This window comes from Mytilus edulis, chromosome 5 (assembly GCF_963676685.1).
Source record: "Mytilus edulis chromosome 5, xbMytEdul2.2, whole genome shotgun sequence".
In the NCBI taxonomy this organism is placed as follows: domain Eukaryota; kingdom Metazoa; phylum Mollusca; class Bivalvia; order Mytilida; family Mytilidae; genus Mytilus; species Mytilus edulis.
This window is the reverse complement of record NC_092348.1, coordinates 67,096,226-67,124,133: the sequence shown is the minus strand read 5'-3', so window position 1 is coordinate 67,124,133 and position 27,908 is coordinate 67,096,226. Positions and strand designations below refer to the sequence as shown.

General features: G+C 33.8%; 1 protein-coding gene across 1 annotated transcript; it reads left to right on the top strand.

Annotated features, from left to right (window-relative positions):
* Positions 1-121: 121 nt before the first annotated feature.
* On the top strand, positions 122-27,301 carry LOC139524325 (protein shisa-5-like). Its single transcript, XM_071319078.1, has 4 exons — positions 122-207; positions 17,008-17,094; positions 19,171-19,314; positions 26,117-27,301. Exons 1-4 carry the CDS (start codon positions 166-168, stop codon positions 26,273-26,275), a joined length of 432 nt encoding a protein of 143 aa, XP_071175179.1. The 5' UTR covers positions 122-165; the 3' UTR covers positions 26,276-27,301.
* The last annotated feature ends 607 nt before the right edge of the window (positions 27,302-27,908 follow it).

The following is a 27,908-nucleotide window of genomic DNA, read 5'->3' as shown; positions in this document are numbered from 1 at the left end:
GATATTAAGCATGTACGTTAACGAAGGATTTATAGAAAATTAAAAAGAGCTATGGTTTATAAACAACCTAAGATTATCAATTGAATATATATAATAATCAAATCTGGATGTTCTAAAGAACGTGTATGTTTAATGATATAGGTTATTGTTACTGGTGCCATACCAATGTTTATGACCCAGAAGAGAGAAACCGAATGGAGAAGTCTGGTAAGGTTTTTTTATGATTTTTCCATAAATAAAGTTCTTTTCTCGTTTGAATTGTTATACATTTGTCAGTTCGGGGTCTATTATAGCTTGCTGTGTGGTATGGACTTTGCTCAATGTTGAAGGCCGTACCATGATCTATGGAATGCAGGAACTGTCTTATAGTGTAAATATTTAATGTGTTCTGTCGCTTTGTCTTTACGTCCTGTCGTTTCTTCTTTATGATATGTGCAAATGTCTGTATTTCATGACACGGCATCTCTGTGTTATGTCACATTAGTTATTTGTTTGGTCAAACAGTAGTATGATTTGTCATTGCTAAATTTTGTTGTGTACAATAGGCATTACATCATGCTTTAACTACTATATATTCTCTGAATACTTCGAAACTTTATGATTAACCACCTCATTCTCTCATATTTTATCTATGTTGTGTCTATTCTTCTTTTACGTAAGTCAGTTAAAAATTGTGTCCTGTCTCAAATGTGATTGTTATGCCGAATGTTCTAAAGGTTTTGTTTTGATACACCTTTGTTCTATGTAAATCTCATGATATTATAGTCTTTTGGCGTTATGTTGTGTTTATACATATTTATCTCCAGTGAAAAACACAACACATATCTTTTACATTATGTGCAAACAACTTATATGTTTTGTGCAAACCTCGTTTACCTTATGTGCAAACATCGTTTCCCCTATGTGCAAACATCGTTTACCCTATGTGCAAACATAGTTTACCTTAATTCCTTGTTATCTGTTATGAGCCAAATCAATTTGCTGTTTTGCTGTTATTGGGACCCCCCCCCCCCCCCTCATAGTTTATTGTATGAGTAAAGCAGGCACCTTCCTGTATTAATTTGTATTTTTAATGAGCTGGAGTTGTGCAGGCAACAAAATTTCTATATTTTTCAGCTAAATGTTTTAGTCTTCTTCCTATTTTAGTACTCAATAGGCGAGTGTAATATTTGAAAAAGACGTCTAGTTAAGGACTTTAATGCACCCACCTAACACACGGCTAATTTCTTTTTTAAATGAAAGAATAATGATTTAACTTTGATTTTTGCCCGGTCGTCACAAAATCGTACGGTGCAGTTTTTGTAAAATTGACGTTTATTTCAGAAATTAGTTGAAAATTGTAAAAATACGACATGTTTTTCAAGCAAAAGAAATAAGTCGTATCTCTTCTTTTAGACAGAATAATTAAGTGAATTAGATTCTTAAAATAATGAAAAACAATATTTACAACTATAACTCCGCATGCTTTTGCGTTCCTTCTAAATATTTGACATTTTGAACGAAAATTTTCATAATCCTGACCTTTTCGGATCTACAATTAAATCTTTTATTAAATTCTTTTGCACTCGATCCGTTTTAGAACACACCAAATCACTCATCAGTTATCGTTTTTTCATTCAAGATCAAGAATTTATCTCAACATTTCTTAAAATCACGAATTTCTGTAATTTTATGATGTTGGGTAGCATCACTATAGTTTCCGGAATCCCTTATCTATTTCGTTATCGTTTTTTTACTGAATATATTAGTCGATTTCCGTGTACTAATAGTGCTATTAGAGTACGATAAATCATATTTAAACGGTTATATTTCTATCTTGCACTTCAGTGGAGCTTAAATAGATAAAAAATCGTCCGAAAATAAGATCAAATCAAAGTAAAACATAGTTTTTGAGTTCTGTAGAATTCACCCATTTCTAAATAAGGAATCGTATCGGAAAATTGTAGAAAATCTTCCGAGTCGTGTCAAATTTTCACAGTCCATGCGCGTAGCTACGTTTACGTCAAAACGCCCGGGCGTACACTTGAATTTTGAAAATAAAACAAACAATCGACATAGAATAAGAAAAACTGGTCAAAAGCACATCAGCCTTGTGCTTCTTTTTTTCAATGGATTGTGATTTTGAATAAAAAGGGACTAAATTTACTCAAATATATTTGTTCGAATCTTTTGTAAAAGTTTGAATCTACTATAAATTCGACGTACTTTTTCTGATATTTAAAGCAATTCCCTATCTGCTCAGATTCGATATGCTGTTTGTTTTATTTGTCGAGCCTGTGATATATGTCCCAAAAGCGAGACAAAGCGGCGTCAATATTTAGGTTCCGAATGTGGATAAAGTCTTTTGAATGACTCTTCGTGAAATTTTACGAAAGTTGGACATAAACTGTTTATGATCAAAAGAGTATTCAGAGCAATATAAAAATGCAATTATATCTTTAATTTTCCCGCATTTTAAGGACAAAATTTATTCCTTTCTGTAATTGATAAGTGGTCGCAGTTTGGGCTTACATTTTGTTATTTCTCAATTACATTAACTACTTGTCGAACCTTCATCGAATTTCATGAAAATGCCGAAGAAGCTTTTTCTATGACTAATGTCTAAAGCTAAAATTTTGAAAGCATTTGTTTTCGTTCATTTTTCTGTTCTTTTCTGATAGACAGATAGCCGGACTCTTCTTTACGCAATTAATTGTTTTATATGCTCAATTTATAAACCTTCATAGATTGTCGTGAAATATTCCAGATCAAGAAAAAAATATCAAAAGAAATTTTTTGATTTTTTTTAAATCCCTTTAAAGGAATGATAAATTGATTCACTTTTTGTGGGAAGAAATCCTAGGTGTTCAAGATTTTTTTTTATATTGACGTTACGCGCGATGTTCGTACATACAAGTGTAACACTACGTCGCGACTTTTCAGTTAACAAGCTTATCTTTTAAAAAGTTAATCTTTTCTTACGTTTACGTTATTGACAAATGATTAATGCGTGTTTGTTTATTTATTTGTGATCAATACAATACATTCCATTTTATTGGTGTGTACATGGAACAATAACTAAATAATTCTTTTAATTCCTTCAGTGATTATTTGCGTTAGAGTATAATATGCTTCGAAATACGGTCCATGAATGATTTTTCATTCCCCGCGAAATCGTCATTTTCAATTTTTCTTACAGTGTCAGGGCAAGTAAATGCGCAAAACAAATAGTACTTTGCATACTGTTTATAGGGACAGTAGAGTTCTCTCTGCAAAAAAAGTCAGTCATTGCATATTCAGTGTCAGTTTTTTTCGCCTTCATCAGTATGTTTTTCATCAGGTCAAATATCAATATATAAAGGCACGATCTCATTGCTACCATGCAATTGTGTTTTTAACTAGTACACATGTCATAATTTTCAATTATACATTCGTCGCATGAATAACATTAAATATATATAGCTTGTCCGGTTGTGAGTAAAAACTTAATGTGAAGTTTGTATCCACGAGTCGGTTTAAAATTTTGAACCGAATCAAGAATTGTTGTGACTACAAACCTGAATATTCGATTCCTTCAATAATGAGACTTCGTATCGTTTAGGTTAAAATATGCCAGGGTATCGGTCTGAACTATATATTTAAATACAAAATTCAACGGCATGTGGTAGAATATAAAATAAGGTCATATATTTAATCGTTTTTAAAATCTTTTGAATAGTCAGTTAAATGATTTGTAACGTTCACGTCAAAATTGAGTCTTAAACGTCGTTTTTACGCAAGTGCGACATTCTTGTAAGATTCCGAAAAATCGATGGTGATTTTAAACTACTTATAGGAAATTGATGTTTTTTAGATTTTTGGAAAATTAAGAAAAATAACATTTCGAAAAATCATGAAATTCGATTTTATCAGAGCCTGGATAAGCAAAAAATTGCCGAAATTTGAGTTAAGTTCGTTTTTATGCCAAAAAATGGAAGTGCGACAACATTGTAAGTCTTTGAAAAATCGCCCATAAATCATCATTTAATAATTATTAGGATTTTTGTCTAGAAATTTTAAAAATTAAACAAAATAACATTGACGTAGAAAGATTTTTTTTACCTTTTTTCAATTTTAGATTATTTTTTTTGAACTCTAAAAACTGTAATCCCCTTAAAAATTCCCAGTGGGACAGAAATGCCTTAGTTGTATGGAACGCATTTGTTTTTATGGAATTATAATATCCTCAAAAAATATTGCGTAAATGACTGAAGAATCATTTCCGTTAGACAATGGAAAAATCCGTTTTTTTAAATATTTAATGGTTAGGATAAAAATCACGGCTAAGTTGTTACAATTAACGAAACATGTTACGCGGGACACCCTAAAAATCCCGTTTATTAAAATTGAAGCTTTTCGCATATAACATAAAACATAGTTTATTCAATTATTTTCTTCGTTTTTCTTTGAAAAAACCTTATATTTTAAAATGCGTACAACGGAAATTTATTTTAAATAACAAAATTGCAATTTTGAGACCTGGATCTTGCCGAACACGTCAATTTTTTCAATGAGGTACGAACATGCCGCGTAACGTCACTGCACCTCTTAGAAATATTTTTTTTCGTGTTCATTAAAAGGTGCTTTTGTCGATTGTATGCTCACTCACGGCACCCTTTAAACTTATTTAAAAGTAATATTGGTTTGGACGTTTTCTCTAAAACCAATGACCATTAGGCTAGCTTCCAGTTTAACACGATGAATAAGTTAACATATTACAAAATTTAACCAAAACAAACAAACCATTTAGATTCAAAAGTATGTTGCTATCAATGATTTTTGACTGACAGGCAGGAATTATTTACGGTATCTCATTCTCGATAGCTTTCGGGGGCTTCGTCCCTTTCGAACCCACTACCAGCAGGTGCTTTAACATTGAACGGTTGGCACCCCTCATATCCCTCGCCAAGGTTCGGGCGTACACGTAAAAATGACCCAGCTACGCCACTGCAGTCCAGTTCACAATGAAACCCTTCCTATGCTAAAGAGCGAAAACTATCCATTGATTGACAACAGATGTATAGTCTGTCATGTATTTACTACATAGAAACTATGTAGTTAAACACTTAAATGAAGATACAGTTGTATTGACGCAGTGGGAAAACGAAAAGATGAAGTTTACAGACTGGTCGATGAATATGAAAAAAATGAAAACATCCCATTTGAAAATACAAAATATCATAAGAGTTGCTATGAATATTTCAAAAGTAAGTACAACCTATCAGCTTCTGTTTTGTCTGTATAAAGACTTTGTACTACATGTACCAATTCTACCGACCAGTCTCTTCTCATATGTCAACGAGGGCAGTAGATCTACAACTCATTCTGATTTGTCTGTTTGTATATTTTGCAAATGTATAAAGCCTATAAGCAAGTTACACAACTTCATAAGGTATCCTCTGAGTAGCAAACTCAAGCTGTATTGAGTGTTAATACATATATCTCCTACAATATATAAAAAGAAGATGTGGTATGATTGCCAATGAGACAACTATCCACAAAAGACCAAAATGACACAAACATTAACAACTATAGGTCACCGTACGGCCTTCAACAATGAGCAAAGCCCATATCGCATAGTCAGCTATAAAAGGTCCCGATAAGACAATGTAAAACAATTCAAACGAGAAAACTAACGGCCTTATTTATGTAAAAAAAAATGAACGAAAAACAAATTTGTAACACATAAACAAACGACAACCACTGAATTACAGGCTCCTGACGTGGGACAGGCACATACATAAATAATGTGGCGGGGTTAACATGTTAACGGGATCCAAACCCTCCCCCTAACCTGGGACAGTGGTATAACAGTACAACATAAGAACGAACTATAAAAATCAGTTGAAAAAGGCTCAACTCATCAGATGGACAAAAATACCAGTGGACGTAATGATCTGATTTACAAGATAATTTTACTATTAAATCTGTATACCATCGCTAAATATTAGCTACAAAATTTGAAGTGAGAAAGTAAAGAGCTATTTTATTCTGAACATAAAACAGCTTTTACTAACATTTCGACGATTAAAGATGACGTGCCTGTACAGAAGGAAGTATTCTGGTTAACAACTTTAATTACTTAATTTATGCCGAGGATCGCCGCCGAGAAAACTAAATAACATATTATCAGCTTCAACAAATACTAAAAATATATGGTCAATTTATAGTTACAATGTACATGTATATAGCCTCAACAAGGCCAAGGTACATCCAATATTGTATACAGTAGCTCTATAATTTTGTCTTATTCTTTTTAACTCCTTTTCATTTAGATTTATCATAACAAATGCACCGTATTTGTGGACACACCTTTGATAACTATTAACAAGTTTGACTGATCAACAGATAAGAAAAATTGAAAATGGGGCATACATTCTACATGGCATTATTTTTCTTCTGGGGTCAAAATTTTATCCAAGACAATGTCAACCTAACTACAGAAACAATAAAAGTTCTCTGCATGACTTTGGTTGGTTAAAAGGCAATATCGGTCCGGTATGATGTTAACTTTCTACAAGATTTGATCTGTTCACGCAGGGGGAGGGTTGAGATTGCAAAAACATGTTTAACCCCGCCGCAATTTTGCGTCTGTCCCAAGTCAGGAGCCCCTGGCCTTTTTTATTTTTGTATGATTTTTTGTTTTAATTTCTTGAGTATATTTCAAAGCTTAGTATGACGTCCATAATCATTTCAAACTAGTACATTTTTGTTTAGGAGCCAGCTGAAGAACGCCTCCGGGTTTGGGAGTTTCTTGCTGCATTGATGACCCATTGGTGGTCGTCGGCCGTTGTCTGCCCTTTGAACGGGTTGGTGTCTCTTTGACAAATCCCTCAAGTCCATTTCCAATTTTTAATTCAATCTGTATATAGTAGATCTTGTGTCCGCTTTGAGCAAAACCTCTGCTGTACTGGTATATGCCCATGCCAAGGAAGTTGTCTTTGTATGGATATTTTGACCGATAAGAATGATGAGATTACAAGTTAAAATGAAGCTATAATATTCCGATTTCTCAATATTCCGACACCTAAATGGTCCGACGTTTCGATCATTTAGGTTATACGCTAACGGGATTTTAACATAAGAAAGCCAAATAAAAGGTTCAATATTAGGCTAACCTTGTCCTGCGTTTGAAGCGGTGAAACAAGCTATAAAAAAGTAATACGTAGTGCCAAAGTAGCCCATAAGTCATCACTAGCGTAATTTAAAATAAGTACAAACTCCTTTGTTAAGTGTTGTTTGATTAATCAGATATCTCAAGATACACGGCGGCCGACTAAAGTAAAATCAAACACAGTTTAACGTACAATGAGTGGTCATATTTTCCTTGTGATGTTTTATATTAAAATTGTCAATTTGTTGATATAAATATACTAGTAGCACTTTACTCATTTCAGTAATGTTAGTTAGTACTCTTGTCATATCTGATTTAGTGATGTAAATGAAATTGCGGTATGATCCAGACTCAACATATTGCACTACAATAATAAAAAAAAAATCCGCCCTATGGTTGTCTGATCGTGAAGCGGTTGGTAGGCTTTCAAATTAACAGGAGACCATACGCTTCCTCAATTTTAATGTACAGCTCATCATGGGACTTTCTAAACAATTAAAAATACGTCATATGTTATATTTTCCCCTTGCTTCAAATATTTTGTTTCGAATTATTTATCTCAAATTTGCAGATATATGTTTGTAAATACGTGCAATCAAATGATATGGAGGTATTATAAGATTTAGATAATACAAGGGCGACTACAGATACATTTGTGTGACTTAATGGTTATTTTCAAAGACTCCGAGAGAAAACGTTACGTAACATGCGTTACCGTTAAAATCAACCAAAATTAATTAATACTATGATAGAAATATATTTTCCCAACAGTAATACAGCATTCCTATAAAATTGTTTCATTTTAGTACTTGTTTTGACTCGATTTTTCTACTGGAAGTATCCGTGAATTGAAATTGCATCCATGACCTTTGACCTCGATTTAAAAAAAAATGCACCATAATTTCTTTTGACGACCGGGATATTTAGAAAGTACACATTCTTAGCTTTCCAGTGATATATAATTTAGCCGTGTGTTAGGTAGGTGCATTAAAAATGTGAATTTGGCTCTCATATCACTCGCCTACAATATACTATGCAAGTTATTTGGAAACATGCTTTGTTTAAACTCGTTTATCTATTATGTATGTTTAGTTTTAGATTTTTATCAACCGGTCCTATGGATATTTACCTAATATGGTCCAGTATAAATTTGTTTTAGTTAGATTCAGCATATCAAAGAACCCAAATAATCCAATTTTTGAAAAAAAAAAAAAAAAAATCAACCTCAAGGCCTCAATGCAATACAGATACACTATAAATATTTCATAGACTAAAGTTGAGATTTTGAAGTTTAAATAATGCCTATCTACAGCATTTTAAAAACCCTTTGAAGTTATATTTATTGAAAAATCAAGTCGGGATATGCTAGTAATTATTCTGCAAAGATTAGGTGACCTTACTTGATCTTAGAGATGCCAGGAGTTCCGGTTAGCCGGTCACTGTATTGTGCAGTATACTTAACATATCGATATACTACCGATTTGATTGGTTAATAGCTATTTTAAAACATAGCATTATCAATTTATTTGAACATTTGGAAAGAAAAAATCCATCAAACTTATTTTAAAAGCCTCAGGGACAAAAGATACCAGAGGGACAGTCAAACTCATAGATTGAAAATAAACCGACAACGCCATGGCTAAAAATAAAAAAGACAAACAGACAAATAATAGTACAGAAGACACACCATATATAAAATGCAGACGACATGGTCAATTCACGGCCCATGAGAGATTTATCTTGTACTAAAAAAGTGAAAATAAGCCTTTAAAAGAGGCATGCGGTTGGTCACTTGAAAATAAACGATTGTCTCTTAATTGTTAGGTCTATCGTTATTTGGGAACTGGGGTTTAATGAATATTTATTATTGCTTCTGTTAAGTTCATCTGAAGTTTGTTTTTAATAAAGAATCGGGACAATTCAGAGCTAAACAGGATGACACCTCACATATGTAACTAACTGAATATTTGCATCTATATGTCCTTTAGTTATTTTTTGCTGTTGAGTTCCTGTCTCATTGGCGTATACTCCTTATCTCATATTATTCATACAATGTTGGGGTCCTTTATAGCTTGTTGTTCGGTGTGAGCCAAGGCTCGGTGTTGAAGGACGTACATTGACCTATAATGGTTTACTTTTATTAATTGTTATTTGGATGGAGAGTTGTCTCATTGGCACTCACACCACATCTTCCTATAACTATAAATTTCGTATGGTGTACCGTATAAAATGGGATCACAAAAATAATAACCCAAAGGGTAATGGAGACTAGTTAAAGAGCTTTTCTTTCTGTCAAAAAAATGTGCAGAGGAGGGATTAGTTCAAACTAGTTTGTTGGACAAAGTAAAAGAAAAGCCAAAAAAAAGTAATATTTTGTTTTTTTATTTTTTCAACACCATCCAATATATTTCAAGTGTATTCAGCTATCAAATTTTGAGACATGTTGCACTCATATGAAAAGATTTATCTTTATTGTTTAGGCAAAATATGCTCCTTATTTGGTCTGTGGTGGAGAGTTGTTTCATTTGCAATTATACCGCATCTTCCTATGTTTTATTTTAATTATATTTAGTTCAAGAAAAAGGCCCTGAACAGGACTAAATATTAAAAAAACGAGAATGTGTACATAGTACACCGATGCCCCATTGCTGTCGTTTTATATCTTTAAAGTGCCGTGAAATTGGGATAAAAACTCTAATTTGGCATTAAAATTAAAACGGACGAACAAAAATGGGGCATAAAAACACCTTGATCATTATCATTTAGCACATAACTCATTCAAAGTAAATTTGGATAGTTGGAAACTTTCATTTTTCAAAGATTACAAGGCATGATTATCTAGTTTGACTTTAGGAAACTGACTCTTTTTATTATATTCGTCGATGTAGGAAGAAGCTTGTTGTTTGCTTCACGTCCAGTGGCACATATTTAATAAATGTCCAATGAATAAGTACAAATATATCTAATAAAAACACAGACAAAGTAGTACTTTGTCAAGGATGAAGGGCTAGAAAATTACTGTATTTGTATTTATACTACATATGTTTCTCTGTAAACTTGAACTTAGTTTTCAGAGAATACAATATTTAACTATCTAACATGCATAGACCAAAACACTTTCCATACATGAAGCATCAGGTTTACTGCCCAAATTTTGACAGGATATTTTGTGTGAGCGTATATATACATCAAACTAAGCCAAACGGATGACATACTTACATTTTTTTGTATGTAGGGGGTCATACCCAACACAGAGACACTGGGATTATTTGAATACACCTGGATACTCCAAGTGGATAAGTTTGAAGTCCATCTAATGCCCTTCAACATCCTTAAATATCCATAATACCGATTGATTAACATGGAAGCGGGTAGCAGGAAAATTTATTTGTACATGTACAAACAAAATTAAAGCAAAAAAAATTTTGTTTACCTGTTATTTGTATACAATAACTAGCTAATTGCAGGATTGAAGCGAATTACTTAACTGTAACCATTTTTAGCTCACCTGGCCCAAAGGGCCAAGTGAGCTTTTCTCATCACTTTGCGTCCGGCGTCCGTCGTCGTCGTCGTCCGTCGTTAGCTTTTACAAAAATCTTCTCCTCTGAAACTACTGGGCCAAATTAAACCAAAGTTGGCCACAATCATCATTGGGATATCTAGTTTAAAAAATGTGTGGCGTGACCCGGCCAACCAACCAAGATGGCCGCCATGGCTAAAAATAGAACATAGGGGTAAAATGTAGATTTTGGCTTATAACTCTGGAACCAAAGCATTTAAAGCAAATCTGACACGAGGGTAAATTTGTTTATCCGGTTAAGATCTATCTGCCCTGAAGTTTTCAGACGAATCGGACACCATGTTGTTGGGTTGCTGCCCCTGAATTGGCAATTTTAAGAAATTTATACCGTTTTTTGGCTATTATCTTGAATATTATTATAAATAGAGATACACTGTTACAGCAATAATGTTCAGCAAAGTAAGATCTACAAATAAGTTTATATGACTAAAATGGTCATTTGACCCCTTAAGGAGTTATTGCCCTTTATAGTCATTTTCTACCAATTTTTCCTAATTTTTCTAATCTTTTACAAAAATCTTCTCCTCTACAACTACTGGTCTAAATTTAACCATACTTGGCCATAATAGTTTTAAAAAATGTGTGTGGTGACCCTGCCAACCAACCAAGATGGCTGCCATGGCTAAAAATAGAACATAGGGGTAAAATATAGATTTTGGCTTATAACTCTGAAACTAAAGCATAAAGAGCAATTCAGACAAGGGGTTAAATTGTTTTGCAAGTCAAGATCTATCTGCCCTGAAATTTTCAGATGAATCCGACAACTGGTTTTCGGCCCCTGAATTGGAAATTTTTAAGGAATTTTGCTGTTTTGGGTTATTATCTTGATTATTATTATAGATAGAGATAAACTGTAAACAGCAATAATGTTCAGCAAAGTAAGATCTACAAATAAGTCAACATAACCAAAAAGGTCAGTTGACCCGTTAAGGAGTTATTGCCCTTTATAGTCAATTTTTAATAATTTTGTAAATTTTGTAAATTTTTGTAAATTTTGTAAATTTTTGTAAATTTTAACAAAATATTTTTCTCTGTAACTAATGGGCCAAGTTTATTATAAATTGAGATAATTGTAAGAAGCAAGAATGTTCAGTAAAGTCAGATCTACAAACACATCACCATCACCAAAACACAAATTTGTCATGAATCCATCTGTGTCCTTTGTTTAATATGCACATAGACCAAGGTGAGCGACACATGCTCTTAAGAGCCTCTAGTTTTTTAAACTGGTGAAAAAATTAAATGGGATAAACAAATAAATAGATTAGCTGACTATGCGGTATGTTTTTTTTGTTAAAGACCATAAGGGGGTCTATTGTTATTTATTTATTTGTCATTTGGTCTCTCGTGGAGAATTGTCTCATTGGCATTCATACCACATCTTTGTTATAGATAGTCAGTTTTTCTGAAATTCAAAGATAAATTATGTTATGATGACCATTTTAGCAACGAAATTATTAATTCATTCTTATAGACAACAAAAGAAACGATGTGCACATCACTTATAAAAAAAATAATAGAAGAAAACAATAACAATTTACTAGAATATGTATTTTTTTGTATCGTTCTTGATGACACGGTTCGAAAAGTTACCGGACCAAATACGGATAAATGAAAGTCATTATCTGGAGTTTCAAGTTGCGGGATTTAATTTCGAGTATGGCCAGTGAAGGTGAAACAAGGCTGATAACCCTGTCATTCAGAAGAAATATGTTTAGGCGTCATTTTTGTCGATTACAGGATAAGGCAGTTTTTAATATGAAAAAAATAGTTTTTTTTAGAGAAAATGCAGCTTTTTGTTACACCCTTCTACCTGTCTGATCCAAAATCGGATCAAATTTTTCCAACATCTCTGTTACTTTTTAAAAAAAATTGTCAGATAAGAGGGGCGGGTCACCTGACTACCCCTTTTCAGGACACCCACCCGTCTCAACACGCCTTGTCAGGGACGGAGGAAATAATAAGTCTTAGGAAGATTATTCAGAATAATATTCACAACTGTTAAAGGAAATGAACGAAAATAAAATCTTAAACATTTTGTAGGATTCCGCAGCTGCTACATTAATAGTGGGAGACGTCATTATATTTGTAGCATTAATCTAGTTCACGTTTCTTGCTAGATGTAAACCCTACTGGGAGGGTAGTAACAAATCATCCTGTTCTCTTGTGAAGAGTTGTCACATTGGCATTCGTACCACATCTTCCTTTTAATATTATATTGTTCCTTTCGGTTGCACCTCTTGGAAACTAGAGTCGTGTCTGTATATTTGTAATGCCCGCGTCACACTGTCCCGATTTTTACGCCGATGACACCACGATAATGGAAATTTTCAAAATCGGGACTGATCGTATCCAGATCGGGCTATTCGTAGTGCCATCTTTAACCATCTTTAACCATCGGCCACTTTTTCTAGCCTTCGGGGAAAACTTCGGGAAGGGTTCTAAATTTTTTAACATGTTAAAAAATCCCCGAAGGTGCGTCCGATGTTGAGGGTTCGTATTGAGTTCGGTTCACCATCCTCACCATCGTAATGTCACCGGGAATGCATCTTTGCACATCGTATTGCATTCGTGTTTCCATCGTTTCCATCGGACAGTTTTGACATTACGATGTCTACACGAATGAATCACGAAGATACCCGAAGGTCTTACGATGGCAACACGACTTCGTGAAGACCTCGTAATCCAGTCGTGTTGCCATCGAATAAAAGTACGAAGGCGACAAGATGGAACTACGACGGCAATGAATCCAGCTAAATGTAAGTTAATTTTCGCGCTAAAATACATTTAAAGTGCCATGCGCGATATGCACTGGTCAGTCTAATACGACAGTTAAGAAAGACGTTCACAAAACATGGAGCTCATATCATATGATTCTATGAGAACAAGAAAGGCGACAGCGTTGTTTCTATTAATTCAAATGGAACAAGAAGAGCAGCTATTACAGGCTCAGGATTTACTTTTACAAGAAAAATATTATTTTTTGTCAATTTTTCATATTAAGTAACATAATGAAAATCATAAACGCGCCTCGTACACCAACACTGCAGGTACACGTATATAGGGAAACCAACTTTTTCTTCATTATTCTAATTTTTTAGGTATCGTCTGAGTTGTTGTCACACGAATGTACTCCATAACCATTTTGTTTTCTATATGTCATATTTTGCCGCATTTGTTGCTTTCCCCACATCCTTCCTTTTGTCTATATTATTATGATATTCTCCTTGAAAGAGCTCTTTTTGAATAAAAGGGATCAACGAACCCATTATTACCTTTAAGATAGATCAGTAAACATGGGCATAATTATGGGTGATTATTCAGACTAGTGCACACATTTTACAGTTCAAACAAGGCAATGCCGAGCGTGGCATCCCCTCGTATGTAACATATTGGGGACAAATATGGACCGTGCACTATATTTGTATATGACGCATGCAGAAAATGGTAAATTGAATATGCATATATTTATAAACTATTTTTTTAGAAATCAACCAAAACATTCAGTAACTGGAAATACCTTTAACATTGTCTTTAGAACCAGCAGGTAAAAAAATGAGCAACCAATTTCCTGTGTATTATGCTATTTCAAGGAGAAAAACCAAGTCCATCTGCATGACCTTGACCTTTGGCCTTGAACGTAAAAAATGTCAGATCATTACAAGGAGGAACATATACCAAATGTGGTTAAAATCTTTTGAAGCATATTGGTTTTAGAGTGTCCACAAGGGTGATATTGCCCTGTATTACAACTGCCACTGTGACCTTGACCTTTGAACTTTAAAGTCAATAGCGCTTAAGATATTCTTAACGAGTAACACCATACAAAGTTTTGATCATTTTGGTTCTAGAGTGTCCATAACAATTTCATCTACACGCAACTTACACGTAGAAGCCGAGGGGATAATAAACTAAGTTTTATAAGAATTAGACAAAAAGATCGATTTCCCGCCATGCGTGGCAGACTTGTACAGAAACGATAATATTATGTTGTCGAAATTCTGTTCGTATCTTTTAGACATCGTATGGCCATCGCATCATCATCGTAATCCATCGTTTAGCCTTCGTAATCCATCGTTTAGCCTTCGTGATCCATCGTGTAGGCTTCGGCTGAGATATGAAGCTTAAATACCCGTCTTCGGTTTACCTTCGTATGTCCATCTTTTGCTATCGTATATAATTATACCCCCGCTTTAAAAAAAAAGGGGGGGTATACTGTTTTACCTCTGTCTGTCAGTCCGTCCGTCAGTCAGTCCGTCCCATGAAACTTTCGTCACATTTTTCTCAGGAACTACACATCCACCCTTTCTGTAATTTGGTATCAACATTTATATATGTCAGCCATACCGTGTGATGCGTTTTCAGATTCATCACTTGACAACTTCCTGTTTACCGAAAAAACTTGTATGATTTTACACATGATATCCAAGTTGAAAATTTTCGTCACATTTTTCTCAGGAACTACAATACAAGGATTTCTGAAATTTGGTTTCAGAATTAATATAAGTCAGCTATACCGTGTGATGCGTTTTCAGATTCATCACTCGACAACTTCCTGTTTACCGAACACTTGTATGATTTTACACATGATAGCCAACTTGAAAATTTTCGTCACATTTTTCTCAGGAACTACAATACAAGGATTTCTGAAATTTGGTTTCAGGATTTATATAAGTCAGCTATACCGTGTGATGCGTTTTCAGATTCATCACTCGACAACTTCCTGTTTACCGAACACTTGCATATTTTTACACTATTAATATTATCCACTTGCGGCGGGGGTATCATCAGTGAGCAGTAGCTCGCAGTTTCACTTGTTTCGGCACCATCGTATAGACTTCGTTATTCATCGTACTTGCTTCGGTCACTTTTTGGTATTTTAACGAGATCGGGACCAACTTCGTACGAACTTACAATTTTCGCATTCGGGTGTCCATCGTATATAAAAATCGGGACAGTGTGACGCGGGTATTGTAAACATTTTCAACAAGTAAAGTGAACAAAATTTCGAAGCATGGATGCATAACGCACACTTTTAAAGTAGAGCAAAATAATTTCCCATAAAACTAGATACATTGTGTATATAGCATTTTTACACCAATCAATATAATTATAAAAATCCACAGTTTGTAAGAAAGGTCAAACTTTTAATTTTCTTCATTTTCAAAAAAAAATGCATATCATTGATGCGTTTTGTTTTAATCTGTGTCAAAAAAGCGTTTACCAGAACGTCATAGGTGTTTGCACATAACGTAATAGGTGTTTGGACATAACGTAATAGGTGTTTGCACATAACGTAATTAGATGTTTTAACATAATGTAATAGGCATTTGCACATAACTTACATGTTGTCTGCACATAATAATGTAGTTTTTATACATAACTTAATAGGTATTTGCACATAACGTAATAGGTGTTTGCACATAAGGTAAACGATGTTTGCACATAGGGTGAACAATGTTTGCACATAAGGTAAACGAGGTTTGGACAAAACGTATTAGTTGTTTGCACATAATGTAAAAGGCATTTGCACATGACGTAATGAATGCTCACAGAGAGTATCAATTGTTCGGCAAAACGCATAGGAACTATACCATGATGTGTTGTGTTTTTTCACTGGAGATACATATGTATAAGCACAACATAACGCTAAAAGACTATAATATCATGACACAACATAGATTAAATATGAGAGAATGTAAAGGTGGTTCATCATAAAGTTTCCAATTATTTACAGAATATATAGTAGTTACAGCATAATGTAATGCATACTCTACACAACAAAGTTTAGCAATGACATATCATACAATTGTTTGACCAAACAAATTACTAATTGGACATAACACAGAGATGCCGTGTCAGGAAATAAAGGCATCTGCACATAGCATAAAGAAGAAATGACAGGACGTAAAGGCAAAGCGACAAAACACATTAAATATTTACACTATAAGACAGCTCCGGCGATCCATAATGATCGACCTATTATAGTTGCTTACCTAAATATAGTTTGGTCTTTGGTGGAGAGTTGTCTTATTGGCAAACATATACCACATCTTCTTATTTTTATATTGTGTACACTGTTTTGTTAGAAGAAGAAATATGTTTTGATCTAATGGACCATTAGCATCATTTTATCATGGTAAACAATTATAAACGTATTTATATCTCAACATGATACGCAAGACTTATCAGAAATGCATTTTATTATCTCTAAACTTTCTTGTTCTATGTAAAATAAATGTGCGTGTAGATTTTTATAAGATTATAATTATTGAATTTCTCTTTGTTTTTTTAGAGACTGGCGTTTATGGTGTGCAGTATTATTGGAGCGTCAGCAATAGTTCCAACAATCGGAGCATTGGGAATAGCTGGTTTGATCTTTGTACGTATTTATCTGTTACGATTTCATGGATCTGCTAACCCTTCCGGGGCACCTGAGATCACCCAAAGTTTTTGGTGGGGTTCGCGCTGCTCAGTCTTTGGTTTTATATTTTGTGTTTTGTGTACAGTACTGTTGTTTGTTTGTCTTGTGAGTTTGAATGTCCCTTTGGTGTCCCTTAGTGTCCTTTAGTATCCTTCGCTTCTCTTTCATGTCGATAAAATAAAATGAATGAATACTGATAATGCAATGTAGATATAAAAATTCCCCGTTGATAAATTAAGAAATTACTATGAGAAACAAAGGTTATTACTTCTTAAGTAAAGTTGAAATTGCTAATCCTCTTATGTACCTCTGTACAAAAAGCTCCCTACTTTTTTACGTCTTTAAACATCCCTGCAACTCATTTCACAAATCATCTTACGAGAACAAATATTCGTAAATCATGATTTTAGTTTAACTTACAATCATTGGAAAGACGGTGGCTCTTTTCACAAAATACCGTGAAACATTTGGGGAAAAAGCCGCTGTCTTTCAATTGTCTTGGTTTTAGCCCTATCCTGATGAAGATAAATATAGAAAAGTCCTACAAACGAAAGCGTCATTTTCATTGACTATATGTTCAATGTTTTAACTCAATATTTATTTTATTCACCTTTAGTTCAAACAAACAACTTATGACTCCACATATATTTATTTGTATGATGTTCGTTGTCCTCCCTTTTTAGCTCACCAGGCCCTTGGGGCCAAGTGAGCTTTTCTCATCACTTGGCGTCCGTCGTCTGTCGTCCGTCGTCGTCTGTCGTCGTCCGTCGTCGTTAACTTTTACAAAAATCTTCTCCTCTGAAACTACTAACTAAGATGGCCGCCATGGCTAAAAATAGAACATAGGGGTAAAATGTAGATTTTGGCTTATATCTCTGAAACCCAAGCATTTAGAGCAAATCTGACATGGGGGTTAAATTGCTTATCAGGTCAAGATCTATCTGCCTTGAAATTTTAAGATGAATAGGACAACCCGTTGTTAGGTTGCTGCCTCTCAACTGGGAATTTTAAGGAAATTTAGCCGTTGTTGGTTATTATCTGAAATATTATTATAGATAGAGATAAACTGTAAACAACAATAATGTTCAGCAAAGTAAGATCTACAAATAAGTCAACATGACCAAAATGGTCAGTTTACCCCTTAAGGAGTTTTTGCCCTTTATTTTATGTTCAAACCATAAGCTAGCTATAGAACAAGGTAGATATGAAAACCAACCAAGGGAAAATAGGTTGTGTAAAATTTGTAATACAAATGAAATAGAAGATGAATTCCATTTTGTACTAGTTTGTCCAATTTTGGCTGATATAAGGAGAAATTTTTACCATTATGGTGTCAAAGTAATTGTAACAGAGACACTTCAACTAGTCTTTTTAGAACAGAAAATTTAATTACTTTGAAAATCTGGCTGTATTTTTGAAAAAAGCTAAATGCTTTAGAGAAGAAATCCTGTCACTATGACTCGATAAAATGAATATACTTATAAATTTATTACAAATACAAGTTTATAAAAACTTTTTGAAAATTAATAAATATATATATATGTGGGTAATATGTGTGTGTTGTATTGTTTAATATATGTTAATATTGAACTGTAGTTGATATTATATTGTGAATTTATAAATGTACCGTGGCCTGGAGGCCTGTTTTTGTACAATAAACTTGATTTGATTTGATATGATTTGATTTAACAATTTTTCGTATTTATTTTGTAATCTTTTACAAACACATCACCATCACCAAAATACCATTTTGTCATGAATCAATCTGTGTCCTTTGTTTAATATGCACACAGACCAAGGTGAGCGACACAGGCTCTTTAGAGCCTCTAGTTATATAATTATTATTTTTTTATTGTGCGCGTATTATATGTATTTTGTTTTCTTGTTTAAACGAACATGTACATGCTCACTTATACGAAGGAAAACTTTGTACCCTGGTTTATGACAAATTTTATGTAATGCTGTAGTAATAACTGTTATATAAATTGACATAATTTGTAAGATGTTTCAAAAACTATATTATGCTTTTCACAGCGAAGGGAAGTATTGCCATGGGCATTTGAAACATGGCCAACTTCAGTGGCAATAATGATTACAGCTTTCGTCACGTTTGTATTGACCATCGTCTCTTGTTCGTACTCTCTTTGCTGTGCACCAAAACCAGAGAAGGAACAAAGTGTAAGTGCAGAAAAACATCATTTATGATTTGAAACTTGATTTGCGCAAAGATGCTAACAAAAATATTTGAATTATAAAAAAAACCCACTGGCATTTCCCTTAAAATATGGCGTCTAGACCCCTTTTTCTAAGTTTCTTTCCTAAACGAGAAACAGTAGAACGGTAAGAAAAGCGATATTTGAAAGTAAGTCCAATCTGATTAACATTCTGATTTGTCGTAGCTGCCTTATTCATCTTATGAGCACAACAAAATCAGAGATCTGTACATGTATATTAATTAGAAAGCAATTGCGTCGTTAAGTACAAGGACACTTGCCAAATTAATATGTTGTTCTGAAATGTATAGAATGATAACTTTCCTTTTAAACATTAATGGAATAATATTTTCTATTCGAATATGCTTTAACTTTTATAGTCAGCACTTCTGTCTTGACATGCATTATCATTGATATTGTCATTATTATAAAGTAACTGTTAACAAAACTTTGATTTGTTTTAAATACTAAGGATATTCTACCCAAGCAATAAATTAGATTAGTTGAATTTGTCAAAACCTTTTGGAATTTTGGGTCCTCAGTTTTCTTTACCATCGTACTTTATTTGACATTTAAACTCTTTTGATTCTAGCGTCACTGATGAGTCTTTTGTAGACTAAACGCGCGTCTCTCTCTATATATATATATACATGTCACTGGCTCAGACCTACTTATAAGTATAATTATTTTCTGTGACTGTATCTTACATTAAATTGTAGGATATTTTACTACAGATAATTTAGCTGATCTGTAAAAATAACATGTCCATGGCTTATATATCATGTACTGTAGTACGGCGCTAGATTAAAACTGACGTGGAAAGGTAACACCCGGCCACCGAAAGCCTTCATTTTTATTAAGCCCAGGTGGTCGTGTGGTCTAGCGGGACGGCTGCAGTGCAGGCGATTTGGTGTCACGATATCTCAGTAGCATAAGTTCGAATCCCGCCGAGGGAAGAACAAAAAATTTACGAAAGCAAATTTACAGATCTAACATTGTTGGGTTGATGTTTAGACGAGTTGTATATAGAGAATATTATATGGCTTTTTCAATATCGCATCCGTATCAACCCGAGACACCAATATAATCCCAAGAGCTCTGCTCGAGGGATTATATTGGTTGAGGGTTGATACGGTGTGTGATATTGAAAAAGCCATATCATATACACTTTATTATATACATATATCTCAAGTAGATGTTTTTTATGTGACATGACGTCACACAGATAAGGAGGATTGAAATGACGTCATACATATTATAGGTTTGACATGACTTCATACAGATTAGGGTTTTGATAAAGCCTTTGCAACAGTGGCTGCAATCGATGACGTGACGTCATACAGATTAAAGGTGTGATAAAGCTTTTGCAACCGTGCTGATATCGATATCATCACGGGTGGCTGATACAGCACGCTTGCCATTGATTGTATTACACATACAATTTATCTGTATTTACTACTAAGTATATAATAAATATATATATAGCATGTACCCAACTTAAATCCTTGTTTATTGGTTGTATCATTTCCAAAATTTAATATGAAAAGTATAGCCGAACATTATGGCAGAATAAATTTACTGTTGCTATTTTGTAATATTTTATAAATACCTTCTATACATGCATAGTTCTCTTAAGTATACTACCGAAATTTACCCAAAGGAACTAAGTTTTAAATTAACTAAATCTAACATAAACAGCAGTAAATGTCCTTTTCTAGATACAAACATTTCAATTCCTGAAGGGAAACTCCATACTAAAATTTACGACAAAAGAAACGATTTATCATTCCCTGTTGTTAAATTTCCTTTTTTAAACGTAGATGTTCCCCTGGCTCCATCATATATACAGTGTTTATATATATATCCCAACTCGTTCGTTATGCCCGTGTGTGTAGTGATGTCATAGATTTTAACGAACGTAGTCAATAAAATTGAGAATGGAAATGGGGAATATGTCAAAGAGACAACAACCCGACCAAAGAGCAAACAAAAACCGACCGAAGGCCACCAATGGGTCTTCAACACAGTGAGAAAATTCTGCACACGGAGGTGGTCCTCAGCTGGCCTCAAAATAAAGCTGTGTACTAGTTCAGTGAAAATCGGCGTCACACTAAACTCCAAAACATATAAATGAACTAAAATTAAAAAACATACAAGACTAACAAAGGCCACAGGCTCCTGATTTTGGACAGGCGCAAAAATGCGGCGGGGTTAAACATGTTTTGTGAGATATAAACCTTCCCCCTATACCTCTAGCTGAGCTAAAGGAGAATAAAGAAACACATAACAATACGCACAGTAAAACTTAGTTCAAAAGAAGTCGGAGTCCGTAAAATTGAACTTAGAGCGCGGAAATCATTATGTGTTCCGTGTAAACTCATCGAACCTTTAAACAAACTTATTAGTAAAGGTTATCGTAGTACCAATGTTGTAATTAGGTCTTTGATTATAGTTTACATTGACACAAATATCGATTTTGTCATCAGCAAATTAAAAACATAATTAAATTTGTATTCTTATCAAACGTTTTTTATTGGGGTGTATAAATACACATCCAGGTTCATTTTTGTCGAGCCTTCGACTTAAGTCGAAAAAGCGAGACTTAGCGATCCTACATTCCGTCGTCGGCGTCGTCCACAAATATTCACTCTGTGGTTAAAGTTTTTAAAATTTTAAAAACTTTTTTAAACTATCCTGAATTTCTACCAAACTTGGACAGAAGCTTGTTTATGATCATAAGATAGTATCCAGAAGTAAATTTTGTAAAAATAAAATTCCATTTTTTCCGTATTTTCTATCAGTCCCCGAGGGTATCATCAGCTCAGTAGTCAGTGCTTCGGTACTGACATGATTAAACAAACTTTAATAAAATTGTCCGTTTATAAATTTTGAAATTATTATGAAACTAAGGTTACAACTCCCTCAGGCAAAGTTGGCTTTAGATGAATTTGGCTATTTATTTTAGGTGTTTTTAACATATAGCTCTTCAACGATTTTCGGTACTTATACATCTTCGGATTCCAAATGTTTGGCTTTGAGCGTTCCTGATGAAGGTAAATCCAGAAAAGCGCTTCGGACGCAATAAATTATTAAACGTGTTGTTTTGTATTTTTACATCACTGGGTCGATACCTCTGCTGGTGGACTATCAGTCCCCGAGGGTATCATCAGCTCAGTAGTCAGTGCTTCGGTACTGACATGATTAAACAAACTTTAATAAAATTGTCCGTTTATAAATTTTGAAATTATTATGAAACTAAGGTTACAACTCCCTCAGGCAAAGTTGGCTTTAGATGAATTTGGCTATTTATTTTAGGTGTTTTTAACATATAGCTCTTCAACGATTTTCGGTACTTATACATCTTCGGATTCCAAATGTTTGGCTTTGAGCGTTCCTGATGAAGGTAAATCCAGAAAAGCGCTTCGGACGCAATAAATTATTAAACGTGTTGTTTTGTATTTTTACATCACTGGGTCGATACCTCTGCTGGTGGACTATCAGTCCCCGAGGGTATCATCAGCTCAGTAGTCAGTGCTTCGGTACTGACATGATTAAACAAACTTTAATAAAATTGTCCGTTTATAAATTTTGAAATTATTATGAAACTAAGGTTACAACTCCCTCAGGCAAAGTTGGCTTTAGATGAATTTGGCTATTTATTTTAGGTGTTTTTAACATATAGCTCTTCAACGATTTTCGGTACTTATACATCTTCGGATTCCAAATGTTTGGCTTTGAGCGTTCCTGATGAAGGTAAATCCAGAAAAGCGCTTCGGACGCAATAAATTATTAAACGTGTTGTTTTGTATTTTTACATCACTGGGTCGATACCTCTGCTGGTGGACTATCAGTCCCCGAGGGTATCATCAGCTCAGTAGTCAGTGCTTCGGTACTGACATGATTAAACAAACTTTATTAAAATTGTCCGTTTATAAATTTTGAAATTATTATGAAACTAAGGTTACAACTCCCTCAGGCAAAGTTGGCTTTAGATGAATTTGGCTATTTATTTTAGGTGTTTTTAACATATAGCTCTTCAACGATTTTCGGTACTTATACATCTTCGGATTCCAAATGTTTGGCTTTGAGCGTTCCTGATGAAGGTAAATCCAGAAAAGCGCTTCGGACGCAATAAATTATTAAACGTGTTGTTTTGTATTTTTACATCACTGGGTCGATACCTCTGCTGGTGGACTATCAGTCCCCGAGGGTATCATCAGCTCAGTAGTCAGTGCTTCGGTACTGACATGATTAAACAAACTTTATTAAAATTGTCCGTTTATAAATTTTGAAATTATTATGAAACTAAGGTTACAACTCCCTCAGGCAAAGTTGGCTTTAGATGAATTTGGCTATTTATTTTAGGTGTTTTTAACATATAGCTCTTCAACGATTTTCGGTACTTATACATCTTCGGATTCCAAATGTTTGGCTTTGAGCGTTCCTGATGAAGGTAAATCCAGAAAAGCGCTTCGGACGCAATAAATTATTAAACGTGTTGTTTTGTATTTTTACATCACTGGGTCGATACCTCTGCTGGTGGACTATCAGTCCCCGAGGGTATCATCAGCTCAGTAGTCAGTGCTTCGGTACTGACATGATTAAACAAACTTTAATAAAATTGTCCGTTTATAAATTTTGAAATTATTATGAAACTAAGGTTACAACTCCCTCAGGCAAAGTTGGCTTTAGATGAATTTGGCTATTTATTTTAGGTGTTTTTAACATATAGCTCTTCAACGATTTTCGGTACTTATACATCTTCGGATTCCAAATGTTTGGCTTTGAGCGTTCCTGATGAAGGTAAATCCAGAAAAGCGCTTCGGACGCAATAAATTATTAAACGTGTTGTTTTGTATTTTTACTTTTAAATGGACTTAGTTTTTCTGCCAGGAAATATTACATTCACTCTGTGGTTAAAGTTTATAAAATTTTAATAACTTTCTTAAACTATCCTGGGTTGGTACCAAACTTGGACAGAAGCTTGTTTATGATCATAAGATAGTATCTAGAAGTAAATTTTGTAAACATATAATTCAATTTTTTCCATATTTTACTTTTAAATTGACTTAGATTTTCTGCCAGGAAATAACACATTCACTCTGTGGTTAAACTTTTTAGAATTTAAATAACTTTCGTATACTATTTTGGATTTGTACCAAACTTGGACAGAAGCTTGTTAATGATCAAAAGCTAGTATCTAGGAAGAAATTTGGTAAAAATAAAATTCCATTTTTTTCGTATTTTACCTTTAAATGGATTTAGATTTTCTGTCAGGAAACAACACATTCACTCTGAAGTTAAACTTTTTAAAATTTAACTTTCTTATACTATTTTGGATTTGTACCAAACTTGGACAGAAGCTTGTTAATGATCAAAAGCTAGTATCTAGAAGGAAATTTAGTTTTCTTCCAGTAAACATTACATTTAGTCTGCAGTTAAAAGTTTTTAAACAGTATTAGATTCATTAACTATCCTTGATTTTTACCAAATTTGGACAGAAGCTTCTTACAATTTAAAGATAATATCAACAGGAATATTTCATTGATTTATTTCCTCATTTTTATTGAGCCTGCGATTAACAGAAAGAGTAGGCGAGTCACTGGGTTCCGCGGAACCCTTACAAATTTTCTATATAGAGGTTACCTCCTATCTATCCTATTGCCTGTCGATACTTTTATTTTTGGCATTGCACAAGTCATGTCTTCTTTGACTGTCCATGACTTAAAAATACTAAATTCCTGGGATGCGTTCTAGTTGATTTTAGCGCTGATGCATTTTTTTTTTTATTATTATTAACTGTTTTTAGCATTAAACTAGCTTTCAGTAACTGTCAGTACTCTCAATTCGTACTTTCGTGTTGATTTGCCCTGTTGGTACAATTTGAAATGTTTTTTTTTGTGTTATTTAATGTTTACATATTTCGTGTTATATCTCGTCTCTCTATTTTTAATATATACGTGCTTTGATAAGTGTTTGGTAAGACTATACTAAAATTTTCACTTCGGTTCTCGTATTATGAACAACAAAATTATTTTCATTTACCAGTGTACATTATTTTATTTGGCAGCATTGTGTCCAAGGTTATGGTTATCTTTCTGATATTATTTACATCTCACCCCTTGTTTTATTGATTTTGTATTTACAGTGTGTCGTAGATGAAATTTATTCGTTCAGTGTATGTTCACTTGTTTGTGTTAATATGTCTTACTATTTCAATTGATAGTTTGTAGTGTGTCTTTCTATGTTGTGATGTTACACTGTTGTTTTAGGTAAGGGTGATATTTGGTACCTATTAAAACGTTTAAACTCGCTACATTTAAAATTGAGAATAGAAATGGGGAATATGTGATAGTAAAGAGACAACAACCTGACCAAAGAGCAGATAACAGTCGAATGCATTTGTTTGCACCTGTCCTTAGTCAGGAACCTGATGCTCAATGGTTGTCGTTTGTTGATATGGTACATAAGTGTAGTTAATTTCTCGGTTTTTTTTTATATATATTAGACCGTTGGTTTTCCTGTTTGAATGGTTTTACACTAGTCATTTTTTAGGCTCTTTATTGCTCGCTATTTCGGTGTGAGCCAATGTTCCGTGTTGAAGACCGTACTTTAACCTATAATGGTTTACTTTTACAAATTGTGACTTGAATGGAGAGTTGTCTCATTGGCACTCATACCACATCTTGTTATATCTATATTTACATTAGATACGATGATTTTATTGTAACCCATAGCATGATGATAGCTTTATATGATTTTTTAAGCCAACCAATATAAACGTTGCTAACGTTATACCAGGTCCGGTACCGGGCTATCAGTTTCCTATGGGATACCAACATAATCCTTACCAACAGGGACAAATGCCAGTGCAGTTCACAGAAGCGGGTCAAGTTCCGGGTTATGCACCAGCTGCATCAGGATAGCCACTGTGTCCGATAGGTCCATACGGAATGGTACAACAACCTTTACAAAAAGTCAATGATAAGAACATTGAAATTGATTGATTGTTTTCAAAGTAACCTTTTAAATAGTTAATGATTAGCATTAATTTGCTTATTTATATACATTGTCTACACATGGTAAGGTTTTGGGTATAAAATTTTATATCCATTAACACTTGTATAAAACATAAAATAAACCCCGTTCTCAGGGAATGTAAGTAAATACATGTAAACTGGTTAATAATTTAGTCGACATAAAGATGTGAATTGATCATATCGCGTATTTCAAATTGTTAAATCTTTTTATATATACGACGGAATTACATGTAATGAATTAAGTGACATATTGTTTACAAAATAGTTTACGATTTTGTTGAATTCCTGCTTTTTTAATGTCAATCCATATTTATTTTTCTTATTATAAAAAAAAGTTATTTTCTATATACACACATGTGGATCAGGATCTGCTTACCCTTCCAGAGCACCTGAGATCACCCCTAGTTTTTGGTGGGGTTCGTGTTGCTTATTCTTTAGTTTTCTATGTTGTGTCATGTGCTTTATTGTTTGTCTGTTTGTCTTTTTTCATTTTTAGCTTGGCGTTGTCAGTTTATTTTCGATTTATGAGTTTGACTGTCCCTCTGGTATCTTTCGTCCCTTTTTATCACTAAAATCAGCAATGCTTTTCCAGATATTCCTGACAATAATAATAATAACCAAATACAATTCTAGGTAAAACTAACTTCAAGCTTAGCATTAGTTGATTAAATGTTAATCAGTAGAGTTTGTTCGACTAATCGGACCAGAAAACTTGACAACATGTAGTAATAGTTATCAAAGGTACCAGATTTATAATTTAATACGCCAGACGCGCATTTCGTCTACACAGAGTCAGTGACACTCAGATTAAAATAGTTATAAAGTCAAACAAGTTCAAAGTTGAAGAGCATTAAGGACCTAAAATTCCAAATATAATGAGCCAAAAAAGTTTAGCACTACTTTAAAAAAAAAAAAAAATGTTCTTTCTGGAAAAAAAATATTTAAACATCATTGATATAATCCTTAGTTATACCTGTAATTTAAAACAGTCGTATTTTTTTCCAGGCGATTGATTTCACACCATATCAGCTTTGAACGTGTAATTGATGTTTTACCGTCTGGACCTGTACTTTTAAAAACGATATTAAAAATTTCTTTTTCACTAACTTTCAAAAACACACCATTTGTAAGAAAAACACATACACCTTTGAAAGAAATGCATGGCGCGTCAACCAGGTCTCCCCGAAATGACAGTCAGAAAGCTCTTGGAATAGATGATGTCAGAATGAGTGTTGCTGACATCGTGGCTCGATTAAATGTGCATTAGGCAACAGTTCAGAGACTAACAAACAGATATCGACAAATTGCAACTGCACAGGATAGGTCGATATTTGAATTTCGTAGACCAAAAAACTATTGTCAACGGAGCAGCGCAACCTTCACTTTATGATTTCAGCTTTCTAATTGTGAACTTTCCATTTCTAAGTAGCAACATTCCAGCAGCACCTGCATATGGGGTATATATCTCCCAATTGATACGATATTCCCGTGCTTGCATTTCCTATCATGATTTTCTTGA

Excerpts from the sequence above, each read along its gene's own strand:
- LOC139524325 (XM_071319078.1), top strand. The coding sequence starts at position 166 with ATGTTTATGACCCAGAAGAGAGAAACCGAATGGAGAAGTCTG. Across the intron at positions 208-17,007 it reads AAACCGAATGGAGAAGTCTG|AGACTGGCGTTTATGGTGTG; the intron begins GTAAGGTTTTTT and ends TTGTTTTTTTAG. Across the intron at positions 19,315-26,116 it reads AACCAGAGAAGGAACAAAGT|CCAACCAATATAAACGTTGC; the intron begins GTAAGTGCAGAA and ends TGATTTTTTAAG.